The sequence below is a fragment of the Perna viridis genome, chromosome 5 (genome assembly GCF_037379345.1).
Source record: "Perna viridis isolate PV_CMFRI_1.1 ecotype Kerala chromosome 5, ASM3737934v1, whole genome shotgun sequence".
NCBI classification, from domain to species: domain Eukaryota; kingdom Metazoa; phylum Mollusca; class Bivalvia; order Mytilida; family Mytilidae; genus Perna; species Perna viridis.
This window is the reverse complement of record NC_142449.1, coordinates 37966985-37994595: the sequence shown is the minus strand read 5'-3', so window position 1 is coordinate 37994595 and position 27611 is coordinate 37966985. Positions and strand designations below refer to the sequence as shown.

The window sequence follows — 27611 nt, the reverse complement described above, 5'->3', positions numbered from 1 at the left end:
TGTATGTTCATGTAAATTTCTGGAAGCCCATTTGTAGCTCATGTGAACCTAAAATGAGATATCAACAGTTATTTAAGATTTATAAACATATTTAAGTCACATACACTGCTTGAACATTGCTGTAAGAACTTTAATGACAAAATATACAATATTTATAAGCGTTCTACCAATTTCTATATATAAAAGGAATGTTCCATAATTCATTTGCAAGAAACTTTTTCCAGTTGAGCAAAATTATCTAAAGTTTATTTCGGAAGAAAAGAAAATGTTCATTCCTTAGTTCCAGCAACCGGAAAGAAACGATAGTTCCTTCTTTGTAGTGTTAATTATGTCTTCAGATTCACCTGGGAAAGAAAAATTGAAACATTTAGCATCATATGAATGCAGCAATTTTAAACCAATTTGCAATGAAACACATTTTAAAGCTCGGGTAATAGCTAACACCTGAGTCAGGTTAATTACTTTGTAAAAACATCCTTCGACGAAGGTTAGTTCACCCTAATCTAGAGAGTTTAATTGCGACTGATTTATTCTAATAGTATGTCTTTATATAAAAGTACAGTTTTTATAAAGGTTTTGTTGCGTTTCACCATATCTGTTTCTTTTTCTATTATTCTAAACGGGCCTAAATGGTATATAAAACTTGTGTTTATTACCTACACAGAAATATGTAGTCATTCGAAGAGTTCTGTTGAACTGCATATAATATAGTTTTAATACTATACTTCTAAGACTTTTCTTTTTTGGTTTTTAACTACCGGTCCATAAAACATCATATGGACCGACCTCGCTTTAAAATTTAGATTGTGCCATCGTGACAAATTGTGTATTTTTTCCATTTTCTTCCACACGAATGCCCAGAGTAAAATATATATATCAAATAGTTCATTTTACTATGGATCATATTGCTATATATGGGCCGGTTGGTCGTCAAAAATGTGTGATGGCTCTCAGCATAATTTTCTTTTTGTTTTTGGGGGGAGCACCAAGCGGTCCATATATTTCCATGTGACCTTAGCATCATATGCTATTTGCTTAATAGTTTAATATTGTTGTTTTTATTTTATCAAAGGCTACGAAACACGACGTACATGACGTAGAATCGACAATAATCCAACATCTATAGCACGACGTATAAAACTGCCTTCAACATATGAAAATGTCACTATGCTGGTTATGAGCATATATCATAAAACATTTTATGGTATCCTAAAATTATAGTTATGGTCATTGGTGATTCATAAAACACCTGAAGACGACAGAATTACATTGTGCATTGATTCTGCCCCGATGCTATATAGTAGGATAGCAATGAGACGTTTGAATAGTCTTCGAATAACGAAGTTTTATGCACCGAAATATAATACGGCTACATCTGGTATCAAATTTTAGGAAAATTATTCTACTTTCAAATTAAATTTGTCGTACAAACGTATAGTGGTCACAATTTGTGAAATTTTGTGTTTTGTAAGGGCACCCTGTTTTCCTCCACAAATACAGGCTGTTAAAAAGTCGATTTTGATTATGAAAACTTTAACAACTTTTGTTGATGAAATAAGTGTCTTTCAGAGTAAGCATTACGGATTATATAAAGCTACATGTATAGTTTTGAATTAAATATTGTCATGCAAAAAATATTGACGTACTTTTGCAGACCGTATTTTTGTGCTAATTTAATCCAATTTTCATTAATTGCATAAATATCATTCATGTTTATCGACCATAGTGGGTTTAAATGTATATCATTTGTAACCAGGTACCTTCTGAATGAACTCCCAATTTTGTGGTATGATAAGAAGTACTTTTAATTACTAAATAAAAAGGGCAATATCGGTGGTACAATTAAGTTACTTCATAAATACGGAATTTAACGTACTCCGTGTATAATTTACCGCATGTTGTGTCCAGTCAATAACTAGTACGCTTAGTAAAAATTACACTTGTGTTTTTGTGTTTTGCTAATGATGTGTTATGTACTTTAATTCTGCTGGTTTTATTTTGTTTAGTTTGCAAGAAATTTTCGATATAATTTTGTATTTGTTTTCTCCCCGTGCGGGTCCGGTTGTCAAAAGAATAGGCCCGCAGCAGCGCTAAGCTTGTCGTAAAAGGCGACTAAATAGTGCTCAGAAGCCTGGCCGGGGGCTAGGGTGCTCTGCCCACAGAGCAACTCGCTTGTGTGCCCCAGGTGGAGGAATGGGGTACCCCTGGCATGTTACATGTTGGGGTCGTCTGGTCATAATACGGAAAATCTTACCGCAAACCATAAACACAATCAATCAATCAATCATGTATTTGTGTTTTTATTTGAATATCCGTGTATATTTTTCAAGTGAGATTATACGACTCGGACCAAATCAGAGTATAATGCTTTCCAATTCCGGATTATAAGAGTAAATAAGCAAAGACTAAAAATTCGACATCTTAATTAAGACTAGTAGATTCGAGAGATGGTTTTAATGGGGGTTGAAACAAATTTTAGCCAGTAAAACATTTACAGCAGACTGGATCAGTGGTTTAGCTAAAGAAGAAATTATAAGTGTGCCAGAACATTTAAAAAGGATTAAATGAGCTTAACAAATGAGATTTTTTTGTTTCTTATGTATCAGAAGGCACACTGAAAGACTGTGATTGCAGATCCGATAAAATCTTTCGGCTTTGACACACTTCATTTCCTTTACATCCACAAAACGAGGAGTTCATAAATAGTGTGTCAAGTCTTATGCAGAGTTCCAATTAGTTCGGAATATCTGACTCCGAAGGTCGATTCATAATGGCATTTTGTTGGTGGTCTAAGAAAATTGATACTTTTTTCTTATAATTCTCTGCTTATTCTTTCTCTGGGGAACCCCCCTTTTCGCTATAATACATTTTTTGTACCTCATAATGAACAGGGACTCCATATATTAAATTAGGGCTTAAGTGATATCATGTACAGCAAATTTTTATTTACAATTATAACTGCATAATATACCATAATTCCGAATCTTATTTCATTATTAAATTTTTAAACAAGGAAACAAGCTGTCTTGGTAATTCAAAAATTCTCTGCTGCTTATGCCTGCAGTAACCGGTAGTGGTATACCACTGCGAACGAACGCTTTACAAAGATGTCAAGAATGATGATCAGATCTATGTCAAGCTGAAATCGTAATATTGTAATGCCGCCCTCTGGTGCTAGAGTCAAATCACCGGAGGTTGCTGCGTTACATCAAGATCGGGATAGTATGGTTTCTCAATAGGGCATTAGGTCTAGCGAGTTACAACCAAAATGCGCTAAAGGATAAAAGTGAGGGAACTATAGCAAGACAAGAGATGAATGAAATATAAATATTTTATTAATCACAAATAATGTTGAGAAAATGACCGGAACAGCTCGGCTCTTTGGGTACTTGGACAGGTCTAACATTACTTCAAACTTCGACCGAACATCTTACGACACTGTCAACTTTAGATATTGAACACCACAATCCCTGTATATATATATTAAACTATACAAACTACACACGGAAACTTACAGCTTTATCGGACTACTTATTATGACGATTTCCCTGACATGAGTCTGCGTGGACAATGACATACATCGTTATTTAAATAATTATATTTATACTGCGCTAGTTACGGGTCATGAACACTATTACTATTCAGTATTTCAACATTATTTTGTACCTAGGATTTGCACCAAGGATTTGCTCCTGAGATTTGCACCCATAAATTTCACCTTGAATTTGCACCGAGGATTTGCTCCCGGAATTTGCACCGATAAATTGCTCCTTGAATTTACACCCGGAATTTGTCACCGGAGTTTTGCACCAAAACAAATAGAAATAAAATAGTAAAATTTAGCCCCACAGCAAACATATATCAACCATCTAGGACTCTAGATTTCATAACACAACAACATTAATCAATTATTCAACTACTAACTTTTGCGCTTTCTGAAAGCACCTCAGACATTTTTAAAAGTCGCCGCCTCGATAACTTCTGAACTTTTTAAGTGACGTAATCGAGACTCTCTGTTTCCGGTACTGTCCAGTACTTTTATAACAACCGCTCAGCCAATCAAGAGGCGCCTTATATTTCAACAATAGTTATTAACCAATCAGTGCATTTTATCTAAAAATATCACGGCTGGTTGTGCCGGCTAATGAAAAAGTAAACAACGCCAAACTTGGACAAAATAAAATGTTTCCATGCTTTTTATTGAAGACAATGGACTGGAATTACTTTTTAACTCGATTACACACAACGGGAGTAACATAAACTTTCCATACAGTTTAAAATCAGTAGGTGGACTGGTTTTCCGTTTGCTAAACTTCTCTGACAAATCAGAACCGACGATATTTCGTCGAATCTAAAACTATCGAGTAACAAGTCACTTCACTTAAACAACAAGATTAGCGTTAGCCGTAGTTGTGAACAACAAACAACATTTAAATGTTAATAAACACAAAATACATTTTGTCAAATTTGTCTACAAACTATGTAGAATCAACACAAAAGGGGAGGGTAGTCCGCATCACAATATTGTTTTCCACTTAATGCTACAAGTAGCAACCGGCATTTTGCTTTTCCATTAGACTCAAAGCGAACATAAACTGACCACGCTCTCAGAACTAACTAATAGTTAGATAGACAACATTTAAATATTCATATTTATCATGTTAACTCACACCCAAACAACTAGTATTCATATCCATATTAATTATGTTTTAATGTCTTCAAAAATACCCAAGCCTCCCTTAAGTCCACTACTTTATTTAGTTCATTTGAAAAATAAGACTTGAAACAACCTGCAAGATTTCAAAAAAACTACTTCAATAAGAAATATATCAGGTTGGTATACGAAGGGATAGAACAGATCGCTATCGTCAATGCTACCCCACCAAGAGGTCGGTGCAATGAAATATCTTCTCTTTAATTTCCGCAAAGCTTTTCTCATTACCTGACATTCTTCAAATCTAAAGCTATCCTAGTTTCCAGTCACAAACTATATATTCATAACAGTTCTGGGAGATGGAGGGATACGGGTTTATCTGCCAGAATGTTTAATACTTTTATTCGCTTTTAATTTGCGACAGCTTAACTCGGTTAAAAACCTATTCTTTCGTCACCTGGGTACTATCAGTAACAGTAATGTTTTTTTAAGAAAGTGTTCCAAGTCAATGGCTTTTCCAACCAAAAGAAACTTGTTGCTGACACACATAATCGAACTGGTCAGAAAAGTGTCTTGGCGTTGCTGGTTTTTGTTGGATTTCAGGCCCTTTTAAAAACCTGGTACCACTATACAATAAAATAAAAGTCTTCTTGTTTATTTCTTTAAGCTTGCACTGGCATGTTTAAGGTAGTAGACCTGGGGTACCCACAAATTTTCCCATAATTCAATTTTCTTAAAATTTGTACATGATATTACACTAATTGTGGAGCATCATTTGTCACTTTTTTAAGAAATTTTACCGAGCAGATTACCCCAGGTCTACCTACTACCCTTAGACGAATATCGGCGATATGAGGTGTAAGAAAACTAAGATCTATAATGCAGTTAATTAGGATACAATAATACACTGTTTCATTGTGTGCAATAAAATCAACATTGGCCAATAACGAAGAGTTGTTTCTGATTTTTTATTGCCATCACTTGGCGTCCGTCGTCGTCACCGTCGTTTACAATTATACAAAACTCTTCACCTCTGAAACTAATTGACCAATTGAAACCAAATGTGGACTGAATGTTTCTTGGGGTATTCTGAATAGAACTGATGTAGGGATTTTTGATTCGTCAAAAAAATATGGCCACCGTTACTAAAAATAGAACATAGGGGTCAGACAATAGTTTTTCACATATATCTCCTAAACCGTTAGGTTTAGCTAAATTCTGACATGGGGTAAAAGTGTTCAGCATGATGAGATCTATCTGTGGTCAAATTCTTGAGTCAAAATTGTTGGACAACATCTCGTTAAATTTATTGCCTTTTTGAAAGGCAAAATTGAACCAGGTGAGCGATTCAGGCTCCTGGGAGCTTCTTGTTTTTAATTGCATTTATTGCATTATTGGTGTTGTCTTTTTGTTTCAAAATCAATACATACTTTCCGTTTCTCAACAAACTGATAGTTTTCGTTGTAGCCAGGGCAACACGAAATTATAGACAGGTTCAGTGGTGTTCTTTTGAGTAATTAATATTCTATGTTTATCACATATTTTGTCAAGAACTGAGATGGTTATATAAAAGCTGGGGCGAGCTAAACAGTTTTGTTTAGAATTCTATGATTATCTTTGCAAATATGCGAAATATTCACAAAGTGGACCAAATGAGAAACTTGTATTTGAAACAATGGAGAAATGACACATTCAATTAAAGCTGCTCTTTGAAAAAGAAAAGTGGATATTATTCTGCAAAGAGTAGATATTTAAAAATAATTTCAGAATGTGTTTATCTTTTTAATATTTACTTTCTGATTTTACATGTCGATGTATCAAATGTCAAGATTGGCCTTTCATTTCGGACTGCTAAAATTTGAAAGTTTTTGGCATGTTTACCAAAAACTTCTATGGACGGCACTATTTGCTAGTTTTTCTTAAATATAGCGATTGATTCTTGTATAAGATGGAATTTGAGCTGATCTGATGTAAAAAGTTTGGAATTTTTATTACCAGCAAAGGTAAGTTAGTCATACAAAAATGATGAAAAAAAAATCCCGATTGACCTTTGCCCCCATTTTGTTACAGACGTGTCCACAATCGATCTGTACGATATTGATATTTCGATCGATTTTCAAATAAGCTTTCTACTGATATATAATTTAGCCATATTATAATTCCGGTGCATGAAATTCTAAAAACAATATATAGAAAGCCCGCTATCCTGCTAATACATGGTTACATGGAACAGATATGGATTTTTTTTCGATCAATCAAAGCTGTTATGTTCCATTTAGTATTGAAGTTTACTCTACGTTTGATATATATACTACACGTTTTAGGTATGTCATAACAAAAGTTATGTGACATTCTTATAAATACTACTTGTATTTACCTGCTAACAAAGTCTTCAATGCATTCAGCGCAGCTGTTTGTAGTTCACTGTTTGATCTCCTTTTCTTGAGTACGTTTACTAGGTGGTCACACGTCCGCTTGATATCAGGGAATTCGTCATCACCTGAAGAAATATTGGCATCTTTTGTTTTTAAACATACATTGTCATTTCATTGCATTGAACTATCAAATATCGCGAGCTAGAAATTTCATTGACAAACATTGCAAATAGATAACAGATACAGTTTAAGATATCACCCTGACAAAACTATTTTTATTGAATCACAGAGAGAAAATAGGTTTGCTTTAACAGGATGAATCAATATGTAGATCCATACGTTTTATTAAAAAAAAAAACCCCAAAAAAAAACCAAAAAAAAAAAAAAACAGGTCTGAAGTGTCCCACGTAGCAAGATAATTTACGAAATTCTGTCTTACCGTTTTGTTGGCCAGCATTAACTTCAGAAATGACTTTACAACCATGAATCTGAATTTCGCTATTGTCAGGATACATTCGTACTGCCTCTAATAAAACACCAGTTTCAATCTGTTTTTTTGAATAGGCATTTGATTCGTCTGTAGAAAATTTATTTAAATAATGTTTTAAATATTTTTAATATTTCATAGGGTAAGTGTTACTATAATTCATATTTATATCAACTAGTGTCTGAATTCTTGGTTTCAATCGACCTATCATTATCTTCTTTTAAAAGAGTACTGAGTTGGAAATGTTTAATAAAATTCATGTTTAACAATTATTATGTAGAGAATATCAAAGTTATAGCTAAGAAAGTATCGACTCATTTGAACAGTAAACACGGAAATACATAAAAATTCGAACGAAGTAATTTACCAATTCCCTTATTTCTACACTGCCCATCTGCTGTAATAAGATGACGTTGAATGGTACAGAAATAGTTATTAAACGTTTTCTTATGTTTTGAATACAAAACAATATAGAACAAGGACCTTACATTTATTGCATAATGCATCAAGGGCCATTATTGCAACGTCTACAAGTTTCAATTCATGCATGTGTTGTTTTATTGTTTTTACGATCAGCGCCATGGTGTTTAGTTGTCTCAGATAATTCCGACAGCGTTCTGTAAAGACATTAAATGTATCTATATTTCAATAGGTTATTGTGTTTTAATAAACTTCACACTTAATTATGACAGTGTATTTTTATTATAGAGACTAAGTCCTCATATCAGTAATCAATACGAATTTGATCTATGACCTTAATTAGAATCACTGAGAACCCGATTTCAGTCTCACAGGAAGTTTTATTTGTAAGGATCTTTACTAGTTTCGTATCTTTATCAAAAACAAAGTGTTCATAGCTAAGTGAAGTAACTGCGTCGCTTTGCACGATTCAAGCATTGCCAGTTTATAAAACCAACTTGGTATAAAAGCCATGCTAAACATGTAAACCATGGCCGGTACAGTATATTTTGTGGCATTGGAAATAGCCAATTATGATAATTTTTTTTTCAACCGAATATCGGCATTGAAGTCCACCAAATGGGGCCATGTGAGAGTCATTATCATTTAAAAATCACTAACTTCTGTTTGATAAGCATTATGTGTTATTTCGGTCTATTCCATTCTAGCTCCACCCCTAAAAAAATATTGGTAGTTATGATATATCACCCCGGTATAACGCCACATCACGATATATCTCCCTCTTGAACTGATATGACTTTCTTTGCCCGAATGCACATCCCTTTCTTTTCCATTTAAGATGACTTTAATTATAACAATGAATAGTGGATGTATTCATTTTTTTTTGAATTTGTTGATTTATGTAAATGTTAAAATACTTTAAATTTTATTCCAGACTGGCATTTGCTATATCTGAGGTATAGCAACAAATACACACGAGTTTCTTAAAGGTTAAGCACATGTGCATAAACGTGTGATGTATTGAAAAAAGTATTCAATATAGTATAACACATACTGCCTGCAGCAGAGGATGATACACCAAGTAGCACACTCAGAAAATATATCACCCTCGACCACGTCTCGGGTAATATATCTATCTCGTGTGTTAGTTCTACTGCAGGCAATATGTGTATAGTAGCAAGTGAACAGCCGTATGATGTAAGACGTGGTCACTTACTTCCTTCTTCAATGAACACTGTAAAAAAAAATACTGTTATGACATACCATTGTGGTCCGCAATATATACTACAGCTCCACAACAGATAAGTTGGATGTCACTGTTGCCTTGGAAGTTACACATGCATTCCTTCATTACATCAAACACTTCTAGACTTTTATCTTTATCATCTACATGTCAAATAGGGGTAAAACTATATAGCAATTGATTTAAGTGTGATTACGGCCCCTTATTATATATTTAATTAAGTGAGCAGACATATTTATATGATTGAATAACTATTATTCGTGGTGTATCACTTTCGTAGATTTCGTGGTTCAGACTAACACAAATTCACACTCCTGTCGGAATATATTATTACCAATGAAAAACAAGAAACTCTGGTGAATAAAGGAACCAACACAATTTTGACAAACCATAAAAATTGATTGTCATGTCTACGAATAAGTTGTACAGTCAACTTCCTTTGAAAGTGCACCTTACTCTTTATTACTCCACTTCGCTTAAGGTATGGGGGTTTTACACACCTTTTCTAATATTGAAAACATTTTCCAGGATTACATTTGTACTTAACGCGTTTAAATAATAATAATTTTCATCATTATCAACAATATATAAATCCTCTTGATAATATATTTTATGAAAATGGTAGACACGAAGTTACAGAATCGTTAGTTTTCTCAACTTACAAAGAGAAATAGCCGCTAGGATTTTGCATCCACTTGTTTGAATTGATATATCTTCCTTTATACTTCCAATCCATTTTAACACCTTAGGTAAGGCGTTGATGTCCTTAAATAATCGGTATCCTTTCTCTACAAGCCAAAAACTTTGATTCAGTTTTGCTGTGAACTTCAATTTCTGCAGTGTCTATATATTCACTGATAATTGTTTTACACATGTTATACATGTACGTACTCAACACGAAGAGTTAATAGTGTTTATTACATAGTAGCTCGAATGATATTAGGTTACCCTATTTAATAACTTTATTTTATACTATATATATACTAAATATCATAAGGTAATGTAAATGTACTTTAACCAAATATACATTGGATGAAAAGATCGTCAATACATATGTAAATTTTTATATTGGACCTGATATAAGTTATGATTCGTCATAACGTCTTGATTGTTGTAACATCACTAGCCGATATCTTGGGTTCAAAATAGTCATCTCGACCAATATGACGGACCTCAACATATAACAGGACCATTATAAAATGCATAATTATAACATGTATGAAAAAACTGCAACATTACGATGCATCGTCTATTGAATAAAGTACAACGATTTGATATGATAAATTACTGTGAGATAAAATTAGATCTATTAGAAATAATGTTTGCAGACTCTTAAATTAATCAACCTATACACTTAATTAGTAACACGACGCTTCTACTTATAGAGGCTATAAAGAATGACTCGGATATTCAGCCTACAAAAAACACGAATGGATTCCCCAACTTAGTGCTTTTTACTTTAATACATATTTGTTGATAATTACACGCCTTACTCTTACCTGTTTGAAGTAAGTTCTCGTAGAATGTACATTGGCAAAATACAGATTCTGTGTTACCCTCCAATAACTTGTCTATATTAGTCAACAATATGTCCACCTGTTTCAAATAATGGTCTGCAATGCCTAGAGAGGGTGAAGGTATTGAACTTAATTGAAAATAAATCAGTGTTGGATTTCGTTGTTGTTGATGTTTTTTTTTTTTTTTTTTTGGTTGTTTCCCTTCACTTGTTTTGCTATGGTTTCCTAAAACTGTTTTATGAATTTGTGCAATGTGAAACATTTCTAATAGTCCATGGAATAATGACTTCAGTATTTTACTAAGGACTGTCTTCGACATGCTACTTAAACCTTTACCATAAGAATAAAATAGCCAATGGACCATAAATTCAGCAACAACATAAAACAAACAAGGGCACTGACAAAAACAATCTGCTGTAAAATCCAATACCAACTATACAAGAAACCACCCAGTAAAAGCACTATCTAACTTTGGCTCCTTTTGAACCACCTAGCTGGCAACAAATTGTAACAGGGGCATCATTAATTGGATTATTTGGATAACCAGCATAGTCAAGGACGTTACCTACCCCAAAATACTGACAGGAAGAAACATTTTTTTCCCTCTAGGCGCTAATATTGTAAACGATTGCGATCTTAATGACTTTTATTTAACGACGTAGATTGAATCTACAAAAATATATTGTTCAAATTTTGTTGTCCTTTGTATACTCGATTTGCCAAGGTGCTGTTTATTTGTCTGTAACTATGTATATGACCTTTATGAGTTCTCTTTTTCATAAATTATTTATATCTTCATAACTTTGTAAAGGCGTTCCTTTATTTTATCAAAGACAAACTTACATAATGTAGTGAGTTCTTTACTCACTCGTTTTGTTTTACACAGGGAAGAACGTGGTTTTGCCTAAGTATTTTTCAGTACTATTTTGCAATCTCTTTACACTTGTATACTCATCGAACTTGTATTTAATCTTTATTTTCTGACAATTCTTAAACCTATTAAGCTTATTTTCTAGGGTTCCTTTGTATATTGACACTATTTCGAAAGGTAAATTGATATAAATTACATGTTAATTCAGTCCTTTGATTATTTTTATCACTGAAAAAAATTCTAAAGGAAATAAGCTTTGACGCTAACCTAGAATTGATGACAACCTTGAAACAACGTTGCTTGCAAATAGCAAAACTTCTATAATCTCTTCCTTTTGTCCTTGTGAAGAAACAAATTCACCAAAGATATTCAGTCCACCTTCTTCTAAGAAATGGTAACAAGCTTCATCTGCAGCAAATATTATTGAATACAATATTATAAATTTTTATCAGATATGTAATTTTTACATTATTTTACTTATTAAAACAACTTAATAAATAAATGTTAATTTGGTATCTAGATATTTAGGGATCTTTTTATTTTTCCTTTTAAAACTTAAAAATGAAAATAATTTTCAATAAATTTTGTTCTTACAGTTCTTAAGGAGGTAGACCTAGGGTAATGGACACAACTCATGAAATCAGTGATATGTTTGTATCACATTCAATTTCACTTAAGCCTCTCAAGCTTTCATTTGAATCAGAATAAAATGAATCCAAGTTAATTATATGCTTACATAAGATTGAGGTTAAATGCTGAATACAAACGTTCCAATAATATTAAGAGTTGTGTCCCTTACCCTAGGTCTACCTCCTTCAGAATTAATATCCGGGGATTTAGACTGTCATGCTTCATGAAATATATGACAAAGATTAAGTCAAGAGTGATTTACCAAAGTTGTCGCTAGTTAGTTTGTTTTTTGTTTGTTTGCTTCTATATTTTATTTTATGTTTTATGGGTTTTTTTTTTGTATGTAACAAAATTGCCACGGAGATAAAAAAAAATACTGTCACCTTACCTATTTCAATCACATTGCATAGTGTTTTGACACCAGATAATACGATATTTAGACTGCTTCCGTAATTCACCATAGCCCTCAAAACAGCGGATACACAACCATTAGAAACTGCTGATGACTTGTTCTTCAGCACTTTATTAAAAAGGTAACATGAAAATGTCATTTTTATATCTGAACATTTTCAGTCTTAATTTTTAAGAGTCATTTTTTATCATACAAAGATTATGATTGCTTATTGGTCAAGGAAGGATAATTCAAACACAACGACGAAAAGAAATTCGAATAAAAGTTATTTTGCTTGTTTTGGAATGATCACTTGTATCAACAGATCTTTTAAATGACCAAAAATTACTGTATACCAAGAACATGTTTAGAGTCAGTTATATTTTTATACAATTGCATAGAATTGTATGTTCAATTTTAAAATCTTAAAAATGTTGTTTACTGCTGTATAAATTCATATTATTAAGTAGCACTCCAGATAAGAATCATGCAAAATGTGATTCATGGTTGAAAAGCCTACACATTTTTGTTTTTGATATTTTGTTAAAAATGCTATTGTAAACAGAAATTAACATGTAGATTTTCATATAACCCTTGTTCTTATGAGATAAAACATATATAGAATGTACTGTAGAATTCCAAATTAGGGGAGATAACTCTGTAAATGACACTAAAATACAATAGAAACTGTTGCATTTTCAATTTCCTAAGAGCATGAATAGTTACACATTTTATATAACAACTTCCTAACAAAAATAAAAAGTTGTAGCCTTTTTGGAGTGTATCACATTTGCTTGATTCTTACAAAGACTACTACTAATTAATTGGTGTTGCAATAGAGGGTATACTTAGTAATATGGAAAACTTACTATTAGCCGTAATATTTGTCAGCGCTAAGCATCCTATCTCCTGTAATTCCTCACAATGTTCTAATGTCAACATAGCTGATGCCACGACCTTTGACGCGCCAAATTCTTCGGTACTTCTTCGGTATTCCTCTGGAAATTAAATGAAATTGTTCAGTAAGTAACTATTCTAACTGAAACACGACGCTTGGTAACCACCCATTCCTCCAAACGTTTCAATTTTCAAGCCCAAACAAAGGGAAATGCAGTAATATTTTACCAAAACATACACAATTCTGTAGAAAGAAAAAACATTTATTTATGATAGTGACTCATGATATCAAGTGGCAGTCGTTGTAAACATCAGACAGGAGGTGATTCATGCATATCAAAACCCACAATATTCAATTAAACTTTTGTGCCTAATTGACATACACATGTAGGTTTCACGAGAGTTACTTCCCCTTATGCTGCACTTTTGAGATACAAATTGTGTATGAAATCGGCAACTTGCAAGAGTTGATGTTCTTGATTCGGTTGATTTATGTGGGAGGTGAATGTATTGTTTTCTAAAAAATACTTACGTTACGTACTAATGTAGCATAAGAAAAGAACAAAAACAGTATTTGTTCGGTGAGTAGTTAAACACCATGAATTATTTCTGGCATTGGTAGTGTCTAATTTTAATATTGACTGCTACTTAGTTCGTTATTGAAATGTCATACCATTAACAGCTACATTGCCAATAATTCTACACCCATGCTCCTGTAGTATACAATGTTCTGGATATTGTGACATGGATCTAGTTATCATAAATAAACCATTTCTTGAAGCAAATCTGTCAATTGTATATTCTGAAAAAGAAATTTAATAATTCTATGTCCATACAACAAGTTAGATATACCAACAGCATTTCAAACAAAGAATAACAGATACACATAATATGAAAAAAAAGATTTCAAATTCATGTTTATTTTGTAAAATGACGTTACAAATGAATAACTAGAGGCTCAAGAGAGTCTGAATCCCTCACCTGGTTAACCATTTGCTTATTCCAAAAACTTGAGGAATGAGGCAGGCTAAGTTAAAATCAACTTAATTGTCAAATGTAGTAAATGCATTTTTATGACTTGGACCAGAATTTTGCTAAAGGCAATAGTTTTTGAATTATTTTCAAAAAAAAAATGTCCTCCGACCACTTTGTTCAGATTTTCAAAGTTGTACATGTGGAAAAAAAATCAGAATAGTTTCAGGAGCCAAAACACCTACATCAGTAGACAAATCGTTTTTAAAATATCAGCATTGGTAGGACTCATGATGCTGAACAATTTTACCCTTTGCAAAGCTTTTGCAAAAGGTAACGGTTTTTGAGTTACATGCAATATCAATATGCTTATAACGCAACAGGTTTTGAATTATTTGCCAAAGAAAGATCTTCTGACCCCTATGTTTCATTTTTCGTAATGTCAGCTGTATTTTATCATGGATTAAAAATCACATAAGTCAATTTGAACACATACCTTATCGAACAAATATGCTTATTTTCATTGAATGATCGTAAACGGTATAAAAGAAGATTTTCAAAGGTGTACATATTTGGTTAAAAAATCCAGAGGCTAAAACTCCTACTTCGGTTGACAAATTCTTTTGAACATTCCAGCGCAAGTCCATTATGTTAAATACTATAATTACCCAGCTAGATTTTTGTTTAAGGTAACGGTTCGTCAGTTAATTGCAAACAAAATGCCTTGTGATGCCCTTGTTCTATTTTTAGTAACAAAGAGATATCCTAAGGAACAAATATGCCAACTTTCATTGAATTCTCTCAATGAGATTTTCAAAGTAGCACAGGGAAAAAATGACAAAAAATATGCAAAAAAAAAAAACTGTTTCAGGGGCTGTAACTCCTACATCAGTTGACAAGGTCCATAGGTCCGTCTCATGATGCTGAACAATATTACCCCGCCAACAATTTCCTAAAGGCAACGGTTTTTGAGTTATTTGCGAAAAACTGCCATCTGACCCCTATGTTCTATTTTTAGTAACGGCGGCCATGTTTTTTATGGATAAAAAATCCCAACGGTCATTTTGTGCAGAACACCCTAGGAAATAATCCTGCCAAGTTTAAAACCTGCCAGTGTAGTAGTTTCAGAGGAGAAGTTTTTTGAAAATTTGTTCACGACGACGACGGACGCCAAGTGATGGCATAAGCTCACTTGGCCTTTCGCCAGGTGAGCTAAAAAAACGACTTTTTAATCTGTTGGGCTTTGTTGTAGTGCTAATATATAGCAGGCTACTTAAAATCAGTAAAAATTAAATGAATGATACGGAATTTACGAAATTAAAAAAAAAAAACATTTACACGTAATGAAAAAATAAAGAATAATAGGGTCGGCAAGGACTCTATTATTGGGTGAAACTTTTTTTTATCTCCATTTCCCTCCGTATGTTTTATTGGTTTTCAATTAGTCCTTGAATGTCCTTTTAATTGCGCTATTATAATAACCATAGCTAGATGATACCTTGATTTGTCAGACATTCACTTATGGTAAAGAAGAGTTGCTCTTGTAGGTCTAAGTTATCTAAAAACATGCCGGTCGCATCTAACAAAACCTCCACAATATCTTCACTGGTCTTCCCAGACAAAACTTTATCTACGAAATTAAATCATTAATTAGTTTCTTTTTGTCTATACTGCTATAATTCCAAACTAAATAGCTTTTCCCATTTTCGTGCATTATGATTGGTTGTTCACCTTTTATCACTTTAGTGATGACAGTTTTTACAACAGTGTAAATTCCATGTACATATCGTAAACAACATTTCTGTCATCGCTTCGACAAATGATAAGCGTCGTTTAAAGGTTTGAAACGATTTTTTTCCATTCATTGATCAAAATAACAAAAGCAGTCAATGAAGGGACATTGAACATTTGTATAGACTGGTAAATGAATTATGCATTTGAATCTGAGAATCTTTCAAAGATTTGTGTTATATGATTATTTAATTAACATAAGTCAGTCTTTCAAACTTAGCATACCGGGTTAAAGATAAAACGGTATATTAGAAACGTCACTTACCATGCGAGACAAAATTACAAATCGTCCAACATCCATACTCCTGAACTGTTGCTTTTGATGGATACGATTTCATAACATTCACTAAGTTTTCCAACCCATCAGAACCGCTCATTACATTACACGATTCATCTTAAACAAGATTTATTAGTTTGGTTATATTTATGGACAAAAAGATATAGTGTTTTGTATTATTATGAGTGTAAAGTTATTAAATAACAATTACAATAGAAATCTGTAATGAAAATCAGACAAAGTGAAAATGTAAAGCAAATGGAACAGCTTTGTCCAACACCATGATTCTCCAAAGACAAAGCAGTTCAGTCTAATATGATAATATATCTCATATGTGCACTATATTTACCATATTTGGTGAGACATGCTAGTGCCCATGTCACACACTCCAGTAGGTTTTCGTCAGTAATAGACTTTTCAAGAGCAAGTAACGTTATATCCATAGCCCCAGCATTTACCACATCCACACAAATATCATCTGTAAGCAATTGGTAAAATGAATAAGATACTTCAGTTATATCTTTAAGTTAATTCGAAGACATGACATTGTATTTGTTTTGTAAAATTCATTATGGTATAATGTATGCATGTGTCAAGGAGTGATCTCTCGCCAGCAATATTAGAACCAAAATAGTTAAAATGTTCAAGATTAAAAAATAAATTGTAAAAATATCGAAATAGAAAGTCAAATCCATCACTGATAAGTTCTACAAAAGTAATTCAAAGGAGATATATTATTGCAGTTTCACATTTAATATCACGTATGAAGCCTTAGTTTCTAAGGGATTTTGAAATTTGTGTTACGGCAAATTTTGGTGGATAATATATGATATACAGTTCGTAGTAATGCTACTTGGTTGGTGAAACTTGTATCAAACTTTTATCAGTAACTAAGAGGTTCACCTCATAATATATAGCTATTTTACTGATCATTTCCATTAATATGTATATTATATAAATGTCCAGTTAATCGTGTTGCAATTGTCGCAGTGGGTTCATAGATAACTGTTCAAAGTAAATGTACCATGTATTGCAAAGCTACCAAGTGCTCGGCAGCCATTTTCCAGCACCTCATTATCGAAACTGTGTTTCTGTATGACCCCGATTATCACATGAACTCCTCCAATAAACATCAGTGATCTAGCTGTTTCAACTGAAAGTTGAAAACAAATAACTGAGCAATATTTGCTGAAGAAGAAATGTTTTTAAGTGGCTGGTTTGTGCTTCCGAGATTTTATTCAGCTTTAACTTATTTTATGATTGTATTTATGCTTGGACTCCACAGACAATTCCTGCCAAATACAAAAATACAAAATTGCAAATTTCGATATGATATATAATGAAACAGGTTGTCAAAGCTTCCCGTAACTACGCAGATTTTGTCTACTACACTTCTTACAAAAAGGCTTCTATAACAGGGTTACGTTGCCACAGGATTGAAGTCATCACTACAGTCCTTTAATTGTCGTAATGATGAAATCGTTGATCGTTATGGTGTATTCATCTCCACCATATGAACCGATTAGTTCATCGTGTCATAGTTTTCTTTTCCTCTTTCGCATACCAAGAACGTATTTCCAGAAAAGCAGAGGACGTTTACCCTATCGGTACGACCTGGTCTTTTAGTGGAGTCCGGATTGCTCATTTACTTCTGTTTCTTTGTACGTGCTATTTTGGTTATTTCATGTTCTTTGATGTGCGTCGATTTTACCCATCTAGTCCTGATTACTCTTTTAAATAGGGATATTTTATGTACTATTGTTCATTCTGTTAGTGCAGCTGTGCTTTAAAACCAGGCAGAAGCACATGATAAGGGATTCATGCATTTCTTAATCCAAACTATTTTTTGATTGAAAATTCTTCAGTAGTCTTCATATTCGCAATAAAAGTGCAAATGAAAGTTGCCAAAAGGAGATATCAACACTTAAAATTTGGTTACGTTCTATACTACAGAAAAGCACTGAAAAATGTCCGCCAGAATTTTTACACTGTAACTAGTCAAAAAGTAGTTCACGACATATGTAAGATCCAAGGAAATGAAAATACATAGTTTTGTTTCATGACCTAACAAATAAAATAAATAAATGAAATAATATTAGATAATATAGTATTATCTTAATTTATAATAATGACGTACCAGAATTGACAAGATCAGATAAAATAAAGCAGCAACGTTTGACTATTTCTGGATTGTCTCTATGACGTGACATTGTTGTTAGTGTATGGGTGTGGCAAGATTTCTTAAGCATACAATTCATAATATCTTCATTATCTGAAAAAGGAAATATATATATATATATATATATATATATAGGTCTGAAAAATTCCAGAACGATCTAAGAACTGTCAAATTTGCGAAGCAAATTTTTGGTCGTTCCCTCCGCGGGACTCGAACTCGTACCGCTGTGACATCTATGGCAACACCGCCTGCACTAAGTCCAGCGCCCTAGACCACTCAGCCAGCTAGGCTATATGAAAATATAGCTTTTGCTGGCCGGGTCACTCCTCCTCGTAGGATTAATTTAGGGCTGTAACTTAGTATACGATGTATGGTAGTACAGGACAGTTCATTTAGATGTTACTATGTAGGATAGAGGATCAAATTAATGATGCATGTCACAACAAATCAATAATGCATCATTAATTTGATCCTCTATCCTACATAATAACGCCCAGATGAACTGTCCCGTACTACCATACATCGTGTACTAATATATATACTGTAGATCAAACAGATAAAAACTCAACAAAAACAGTTATTTATTTTTTTTTTCTATATCGCCTTCGTCCAATAGGAAACGAACAAACAGCTCGATAACATTCTTGAAATGCTGTCTTCAACACCTATTTGATGTAATCAGGTTCACCTGGAAAACTACGTTGTTGCACGTTATCAGTTTTTTTTAAGTACTATTACTTACTCTACAGAGGAAATATATTGTATGTACCTGACATGGCAAAATATCCTAGAATATCAAGTAGTATCTGCAGCAGCACTGCATCGTCAATGTATATTTGTAAAAGATCAGCTAGGAGTGAGATTCCATCTCTGTTGTGAATATGAACACAGTTGGTATCTTTAATAGAAATAAATAACTAGATGAGCAACTGCCTTTATTAGTATTTTATCGGAATAGGTTTGTGTGTATTTGGAAGCTAAGTGTTCTATTTGTTAATTTTATTCATTCAAAAGTTTTATAGTGAATCAGAACCACAGAACTGATGCGCAATATAAGACACTTTGAAGAAATTGTTTTATAAAAAAAAGTTTTCGATTATTCGTGTTAGTTATCTATTATGGTTTGTGTTTTAAGGAAACTGGTTTTTGATCGTTTTTCAAAATAACCACGATAAAATCATATGTTAAGATAACTGTACAAAACCTACAAGAATCTGAAAAGAATACTTGTACTCAATGGTAGATGACACTGTGTAAAAAACTTAACAAATGGACTCACCGGTGAACGTAACCATTTTCAATAATGTTTGAGATGCTGTTCTTACTAAATCTTTATTTTGCTTAAAGTCACGGATAGCTTTGATGATGATTGATATCCCCTCCTGTTTCGCCAGCAAAACATTAAGAGAGTCTGTAATGAATAGATGAATAACTATTTTACAAAAAGTGCCTTTTTGATATGCTTTTATGATATATATGACTCACACACACACACACACACACATATATATATAAAGGTCTGAAAAATTCCCAGCGATGTTAGAACTGTCAAATTTGCGATGCAAATTGTTGGTCGTTCCCTCCGCGGGACTCGAACTCGTACCGCTGTGACATGTATGGCAACACCGCCTGCACTGAGTCCAGCGCCCTAGACCACTCGGCCAGCTAGGCTATATAAAAATATAGCTTTCGCTGGCCGGGTCACTCCTCCTCGTAGGATTAATCTAGGGTTGTAACTTAGTACACGATGTATGGTATGATTGTTTATGCTAATATTACTAGTATAAAACATTTCTATGGTGAACTGTAAGATTTCTTGACTATTATCACGAATTGCATGTTTTTTTATAAAGGCGTCTGTGCATTTTCAATTTTCTGCTAACAACTTACTACATTTTAAGTGAATATTTAAATGCACAACAGATTAAATGCAAATAGGTGATGTAATATTTAAGCCTATGTAGGGCGTTTAGCACTCTGTTATTTGTCAGTTGAATACTCATGTTAATGACAGTATCCATGACTTTCAATTTATGCTGGAATTTGACATAAAAATGTTACATCTTCATAGAACCCGTAGAGTGTTTTTGGACAACGTGATAGTCCTCATTTTATGAAATCTGAATTTACATGTAGCTGTATATAATTTATTTGTACTTAAGAAACTATATACTTTAAGCTCTTAGCCATAACTCGTACAGAATATATATTTCGTGGATGAATTCCTATGATATGAGCATTATTTTCATTTTACTTGAAAGCAACAACATTAATCTGGATATTTTGGCGTTTTAATGTACTGTAATTAAACAGTTTTGTTATTCTATTGCATACGTGAATTTGAGTACTGAGAAAAACTTATGGTAGAAAAAGACACGATAAGAAGCGCTTAAGTATGCACACAACTTAGTGTTGTTTAAATATATATGTTCATTATTCGATTGCAACGAAATAGTAACTTTGTAAATGGCAGTGATACACAGTAAATACCAACTCCTGTGTCTCAGCTATCAATTTAACACCTTAAAATCCGTCTTGAAGGTTGATACGAAATCGCAGCACGTCCAATAGTTATAAATGTTGTGTCCATATGAAGATAATATAAGCATAGAAGTGAAAATCATTTTTTTTGTCGTTGATGCCGCGGGATATATATATATATATATATATATATATTTGGTCGTTCCCTCCGCGGGACTCCAACTCGTACCAGGTGGGCCGTCCTGCCACATTTCCCCCACCTTAAGAATTTTCGTACCACGAACGACTCTAACTCTAGCTCATTAGCAAACCAAACCCCGTAGGTTTTTTAGTTGGGCGCAAAATGTAACAGGAGAGCATGATTTGACTCACAACATTACACTCCGTCACCGAGGATCGAACCGTCGACCGCTCGGTAACAAGCCAGCGATAAATCGATTCGGCTAAAGAATTAATCCTTTAGCCAAGTCAATTATTAGTAACTGGCAAATTTAGATTGTCACTAGAAAAAGGGAGGGATGGGTAGGGTCGGACAATTTAGCCTCCTGTGGCGGAGCGCAAAGGTTCCTACTCCTATCGAATACCACAGCAAAGTTCTTTAACGTGCAAGGAACGTGACATCTTTGCCAACACGGTGCACCACTATGGTTTGCAGTCAGGTTTTCTGTATTATAGCCCGACAATTCCAGCATGTAACACGCCAGGGGTATCCCATTCCACCACCTGGGGCACACATCCCAGTTGCTCTGTGGGCAGAGCGCCTAGCCCTCGGCTAGGTTTCTGAGTACCATTTAGTCGCCTTTTACAAGCTTAGCGCTGCTGCAGGCCTATTCTTTTGACAACCGGACCTGCACGGGATTTGGTGTTTGGAAAGTTTTCAATCTCTTGATTGGAAATAGTTAACTTATTGAACTAATACATAATTGAAATACGAGACAGTGATCACACAGTGCGCTAAAACAATCTGAATATGCGTCGGTTATCTTTTTTAGAGATAGTACTTTATCGGTGACGTCATATTATGCCATCACGTTGTGAATCAATAGTTGCTTAAAAAGGAGAAAAATAATCTCACAGGTCAGAAAACTCTGCGTCGTTACCAAAATATTAATTCTTAATAGAGGTGCAAGAATATCGGCTTGGCTCCAGCTATTCTAAATGAGGCGTAAAAGCATGAAAGCCGGCTATTGTGGGATACTTGGCGATTAGTTCACCTGTCGAATCTGCTGACAAAAAACTTTGAGGATTATAGTTATAGTTTCATCAATAGAAGTCTCATTTAGACCACTCAGTTTAACTCATTTCCTCAAAACATCAGTAATGTTAATTATATCTCTACAGGTTTTGGTCTCTACAAGTTTTATAATTTCATCAGAGACACCTAAGAAACTTGATATTGAATGGTCGGAATAATCGAACTGTTTCCAGAGTTTTGAATAAAAATGCATATTAACTTAACGATAGTTTGCCAAACGACGCTATTGATACTCTTATTTGTACTATAGCATTTTTCCATTCTCGAAAAATCCACTATTTACTATGTAAGGAGCTATCAATGTTTTGCTTACAATTTAAAATCCGATACTGTAACTGAAAATGTAATTGTGTTTACGATCATTGTGTTGTGAATTATTGTTGTTTTTTTTTTAACTTTTATATAAACCATGTAGTAAATTACTAGTAATGACTAAAAGTGCTCACCATCCGTCGCAAATGCAGCCATCTTTCGACAGAATTCTATCTGACATGATACGTTTTCTTTTTGCTTCTTTACACAGTCTATTACTTCTTTGATAGAATGTTTTTCATTATAGACCGTCGGCGGTGATATATCTGCAAAGACATGACAAATGGGTTCTGTCTTGTTTCGTTTTCATTCTCGGTTTACTTTTATGTTGCTGGAGTATAGAGGAGCAACTTTTTTGCTGTATCTGTGTACTATGGTATGAGAGTTTCGTTCATTAAAGGCCCATGGGTTGCATTGTGTTGACAAATGTCATCACAGTGAGGTTATCTCCTTGACATGTGCACCATATCCATTCTCGTAATAATAAGAAATGCTATTTAAAACAGCGTTTCAGAACTTAGAAGCAATGAGTCTTTGTGATGAGGATAGAGCGTGTATGGTGGTCATGTACAAATTAATATTCAAGAATTAATATGCATCTAGATGAACGTCAACTGAAAAAGGGGCAAAGCAATAAAGTAAATAAATAATACTTACTTCGTGGTGGCATATTCGAATCGTGTTCCTTGATTTTCTCTATAAAACAAAAAAGCTTTGTTTAACGCATACATGCAAAACTACGTTCATGTAAAAGTGAAACGAGTGAATGGGCATAAATGAGGATTGTAGTTTCCGATATACTGATCTGTACTGATTTCATATCGTGAAATTAATTTGAAGACTTGTTTTCAGATAGTAGAAACTAATATATTACTGCTTTTGGACTTAAAATGTCTTTATTGAATCGAAGTAGGGGTTTGATCATATATTATCTTTATTCAAGTGTTATGTTTCGTCATTATAAGTTTACATTTTCTTTGATGTTTGTTTAAAACATAAATTGATTGTTTTAAAATTATCGGTTATAATGATAAAATGTGATACAAAATATTTCAAGTGCACTTCATAGTAATCTTTAGTCTTACATTTTAACTTTAAACAAACAGAAACATCTCAACTTTGTTGACAAACACTGGAAAGGTCAATTGTAATCATTAATTGTAACGTCATAGTCAGTCCAGTATTCGTTACCAGATATAATTAATATACAGAAAGACAAATACGCATTCATATAGAGCATTGCAAAAGCTATTTACACATGAAAGCTTAAAAAGTTGCGGTAAAATGATATGAAATATCCTTGAATGCCAAAAATAATATAAAGAATACTTACGATGTTGTCAAATGTTACACGAGACCTACTCTTTTTTGTACTAGTAGAAACCAGCTCTTGTTTTCCAGTAGAGACCTACTCTTATGAATGAATTGAGACCAGCTCTTGTTTTGGAGAGACCAGCTCTCTCAATATCTGTTAGTAATATGTGTTACGGTAGTGGGTGCCACTGCGTCATAAATACCCTTTAGAGACCACCTATTTGTCAATCATCTTAGTTGTGTTTGTCTTAAACAAAACTTAGTTGCTATAACCAGAATTAATTGTTTGCTTAGAAACTTCAGTATTTAATAAAATGTTTTTTGTTCTGGTTTGAGTATTTTGATATCATTGTAAATTGTGTACTCTCCAAAGTACATTCGTGTCATTACAAATTATTGTAATTCTAACCCCCTGATCCTAACAAGGTGTATCAATATAAGACTTAGTGTTCAGGGGATGTCCTGGAATGTTACTTACAGAAGGTAGAATAACAAAATATTGACGAACACCAAGGCAATGTATTTTTTTTTCTGATGATGTGTTAATATTTATGGGTGTCGCTTGACAACTCTTACCGACCAGACTTTGTCGGAACGAGTCGGTTGCAAATTTCGTATTATTTTAATAGAGGGGAAAAGAACAAAGATAGTAACTTGATTTGATTATTGACATTGGATTATTTTGACGAATTTTATACATATTCCCATATACTAGTAATTATCGATCGTTATTTTTGTTTTTACGATACCCTTCCATTAGTCAAATAGAAACAGAAATCAAACCAAAAGGGTAATACAAGAAGCAAAGTCTTATGAGCAATGCAAAAGCTAATTCTTATGAGGGAATCACAGATTCCTCAAGATAGCCTGGAAAGAGGGCAGATTTCGGAAAAATTAGATGTCTGACGTGTCTAATGCTGCAACTTATTATCAAGACTGACTTTGAAATTTTCTTTCTTTCAGAACATGGTCTTTCGCATTTTTATGAAGATTATTAGAATGATTTCAAATCATTAGTGCAAATTACAGACAGACACAGAATTTCTGTGCTGAAGAAGAGCTTTGTGTGAACAGTTGCAGGATTACCTTTACGTTATGTCAACATTTCTAACAAATATTTTTTTTAATACGCGGTATTTTGTTTTGTTTGGTAGACTGTGCACAAAAAAATGCTATCATTAACTTGATTGGGAAATTATAGATTTCCGTGATGTTAATATAAATATAACGTTTACCACAAATATTGTAGTGTAATCTATTTCAAGGTTTTAACTTTGTTTGTATATCAAATTTAAGATTTATAATAACATAATCCGGAACAAAATCACACAAATTTGATGCCATGAATAGTTGAACATATTGTAATAATTTTAAATCAAAAGTATATTATTGTGGCATGAGTACAAAAACTGTCAGTGGTGAACGAGTGAAAGATTTATAACACATCATAACTACTTTGGGTTATTGTTGGGGGGTCAAAGTTACTAGTAACTCATACAATATTGAGAACCATTCGGTTATTCATACTTAAGACATAGTATATCTGCATTTGAAAATAAAAATTTAAACAGGTGATCAAGTTAACATTATACTCAATGGTTACACTATAAGATAATAAGAAAATAACGATTTAACTATAAAGTGTGCTTAAAATATTTCTATAGACTATTCAAGAACTTAACAGGACACGCACACACACACACACACACACACACACATAGACAACCAAGTGCAATGGTGTTCTGATGCAAGGAAAGACTTAAGCGTGGAAGCAAGTAACGTTTCAAGATAACAGTGACAAAGCAGGGATAACCTGAGTAAAACAGTGCAAAATTCTAAACAAATACCTTCATGTAACAATATCCTTTCAGAAGATCGAAGACAATGGCCGTCTGGATTAATAATTTCAATGTTACTGGATGGGTAAATATTGTGAATGCTATGCAAGACAGAGTCAACATCAACAATCACTTTTTCTTTCTCTTCTGTAACAAAAATTACAACATCAATTGTTTTCCTACCCATTTGTTGGTTTTGTTTGCTTTGTTTTCTCTGTAGAAAGTTACCAGGAACTCCACCTTGTACAAATAAGCTATTTCTTCTTTCTCCTGTGCGTAATGGAACGAAACTTGTCTTTCTAACTTTTGTTTTCCCCATGCTTGGAGCTAAGGACATTCTTCTGGTTGACATAGCTACTACAGAGTCTCTACGGCCTGACCGAACCATGTTATCTGTAATAAGCAAAGATGACTTCTGGATCGGAGACTCTGTGTCCGGGACTAATTTAGTATTTAATGTGCATGTGTTATTTGATTTCAAACAAAATTGTTCTTCAAGTGACTTTCTCGTCCGTGATAATTTTTCTATCTCATCACCATTTCCGTGGATACTTTCCTCAGTTATATCAACAACGTTTCCATTATAAATCTCTTTCCGTGATACCTTATCAACCTCATCGGTAATTTCATGACCGTTTTTAGCCACACTCGGAGTGTCTACGTTACCACTGGAACTGTGAGGACTTCCTGCTGTTCCAACACTACTGGTTCGGACGGAAGGTCCTTCGCAAATCACAACGGCGGGAATTTCCGAACGTTTCCTGTGAATTGTTTCTTTCTTCCCCTTTGCTCTATCTTCCTTACTTTCACTGTCTACTATTGTGATCAGGTCCATCGTTGGTTCAGTTTTGTTCCATGAATCTTTTGATAATTCGTTTTCTGTAAAATTACTAGTCACAGTAAATGTTTTTATTTCCTCCAGTTTGTTCATCAAACACTGTCTTTGTAATTTGTGCAAACCATTTGGAAATCTAGAATCATGTACAAATGACTTGTTACCTGATTTGTCGAAAAGCAAATCCGACTGGTTTAAAATTTGCTTCCTAATTTTTCTCACTCCTATAAACGTACTTCGATTTCCAGTGTTATTCACAGAACATTGTGGCAATTCTAGTCGGTTAATTGAATGTACCGCACCTGCCATCACTGAAGTAATTTTATGTGACTGAAAAAGAAAAAAATAATTTAATGGCGGTAAGGTGGCAATTAGCGTGAGCGTTTTACGCACGAAATTGTTTAATAATCTAAATTAAACAAAGCTTGACAACTGCATAACTGCGCAAAAGCTATTCAAGATTTTTGCTGTCAAGATATATATCCAGCTAATCCTATTTCGCTCTAGATTCTGAAACGTTATCATATTAAGGAATGTACATTCTGAATTGATAGACGTGTTATGATCAAAGCTCTTTGTTGTTCAAATCTTTTGCTATCATATCTTTTTATTCAAATTATAAAACGGTTATAAAGGTAAAATACCTTGATACGTTTATCAAGCAACTCATAATATATACACTGAAAACTCAATTAAAAAACGTTGATGTAAATACTTCTAATCATGGTCTATTTCATAACGTCCAATAAATTTAAATGCAACACATGCATGTCTTCAGAGTTTGAAATTATGTGCATTAAATATTACAGTAATATACAGAACATTAGATTTACCTACATGTCCTTAGTGAGGTTCATGTTAAATAATAGCAA

General features: G+C 33.4%; 1 protein-coding gene across 4 annotated transcripts; it reads right to left on the bottom strand.

Annotated features, from left to right (window-relative positions):
* Positions 1 to 109: 109 nt before the first annotated feature.
* Positions 110 to 27611, bottom strand: LOC148617392 (uncharacterized). 4 transcript variants are annotated; one of them, XM_088584980.1, is made up of 22 exons: positions 27573 to 27611; positions 25914 to 27069; positions 23410 to 23448; positions 22887 to 23018; positions 19984 to 20115; positions 19474 to 19602; positions 18663 to 18797; positions 17550 to 17678; positions 16875 to 17003; positions 16514 to 16642; positions 15956 to 16087; positions 14159 to 14287; positions 13458 to 13586; positions 12586 to 12717; positions 11835 to 11975; positions 10679 to 10801; positions 9842 to 9967; positions 9200 to 9322; positions 8005 to 8133; positions 7469 to 7606; positions 7032 to 7154; positions 110 to 344 (listed from the first exon to the last, which is right to left on the bottom strand). In XM_088584980.1, exons 2-22 carry the CDS (start codon positions 27046 to 27048, stop codon positions 277 to 279), a joined length of 3582 nt encoding a protein of 1193 aa, XP_088441106.1. In that variant the 5' UTR covers positions 27049 to 27069; positions 27573 to 27611; the 3' UTR covers positions 110 to 276. The 4 variants fall into 4 exon arrangements, with proteins under 4 accessions (XP_088441106.1, XP_088441107.1, XP_088441110.1 ...); XM_088584981.1 differs by having other exon boundaries at positions 27577 to 27593; XM_088584984.1 differs by lacking the exons at positions 25914 to 27069; positions 27573 to 27611 and adding an exon at positions 24086 to 24240.

Excerpts from the sequence above, each read along its gene's own strand:
- LOC148617392 (XM_088584980.1), bottom strand. The coding sequence starts at position 27,048 with ATGGCAGGTGCGGTACATTCAATTAACCGACTAGAATTGCCACAATGT. Across the intron at positions 14,288-15,955 it reads TGAATGTCTGACAAATCAAG|AATATACAATTGACAGATTT; the intron begins GTATCATCTAGC and ends TTTCTTTTTCAG. Across the intron at positions 9,968-10,678 it reads CGAGAACTTACTTCAAACAG|AGAAAGGATACCGATTATTT; the intron begins GTAAGAGTAAGG and ends TTTGGCTTGTAG.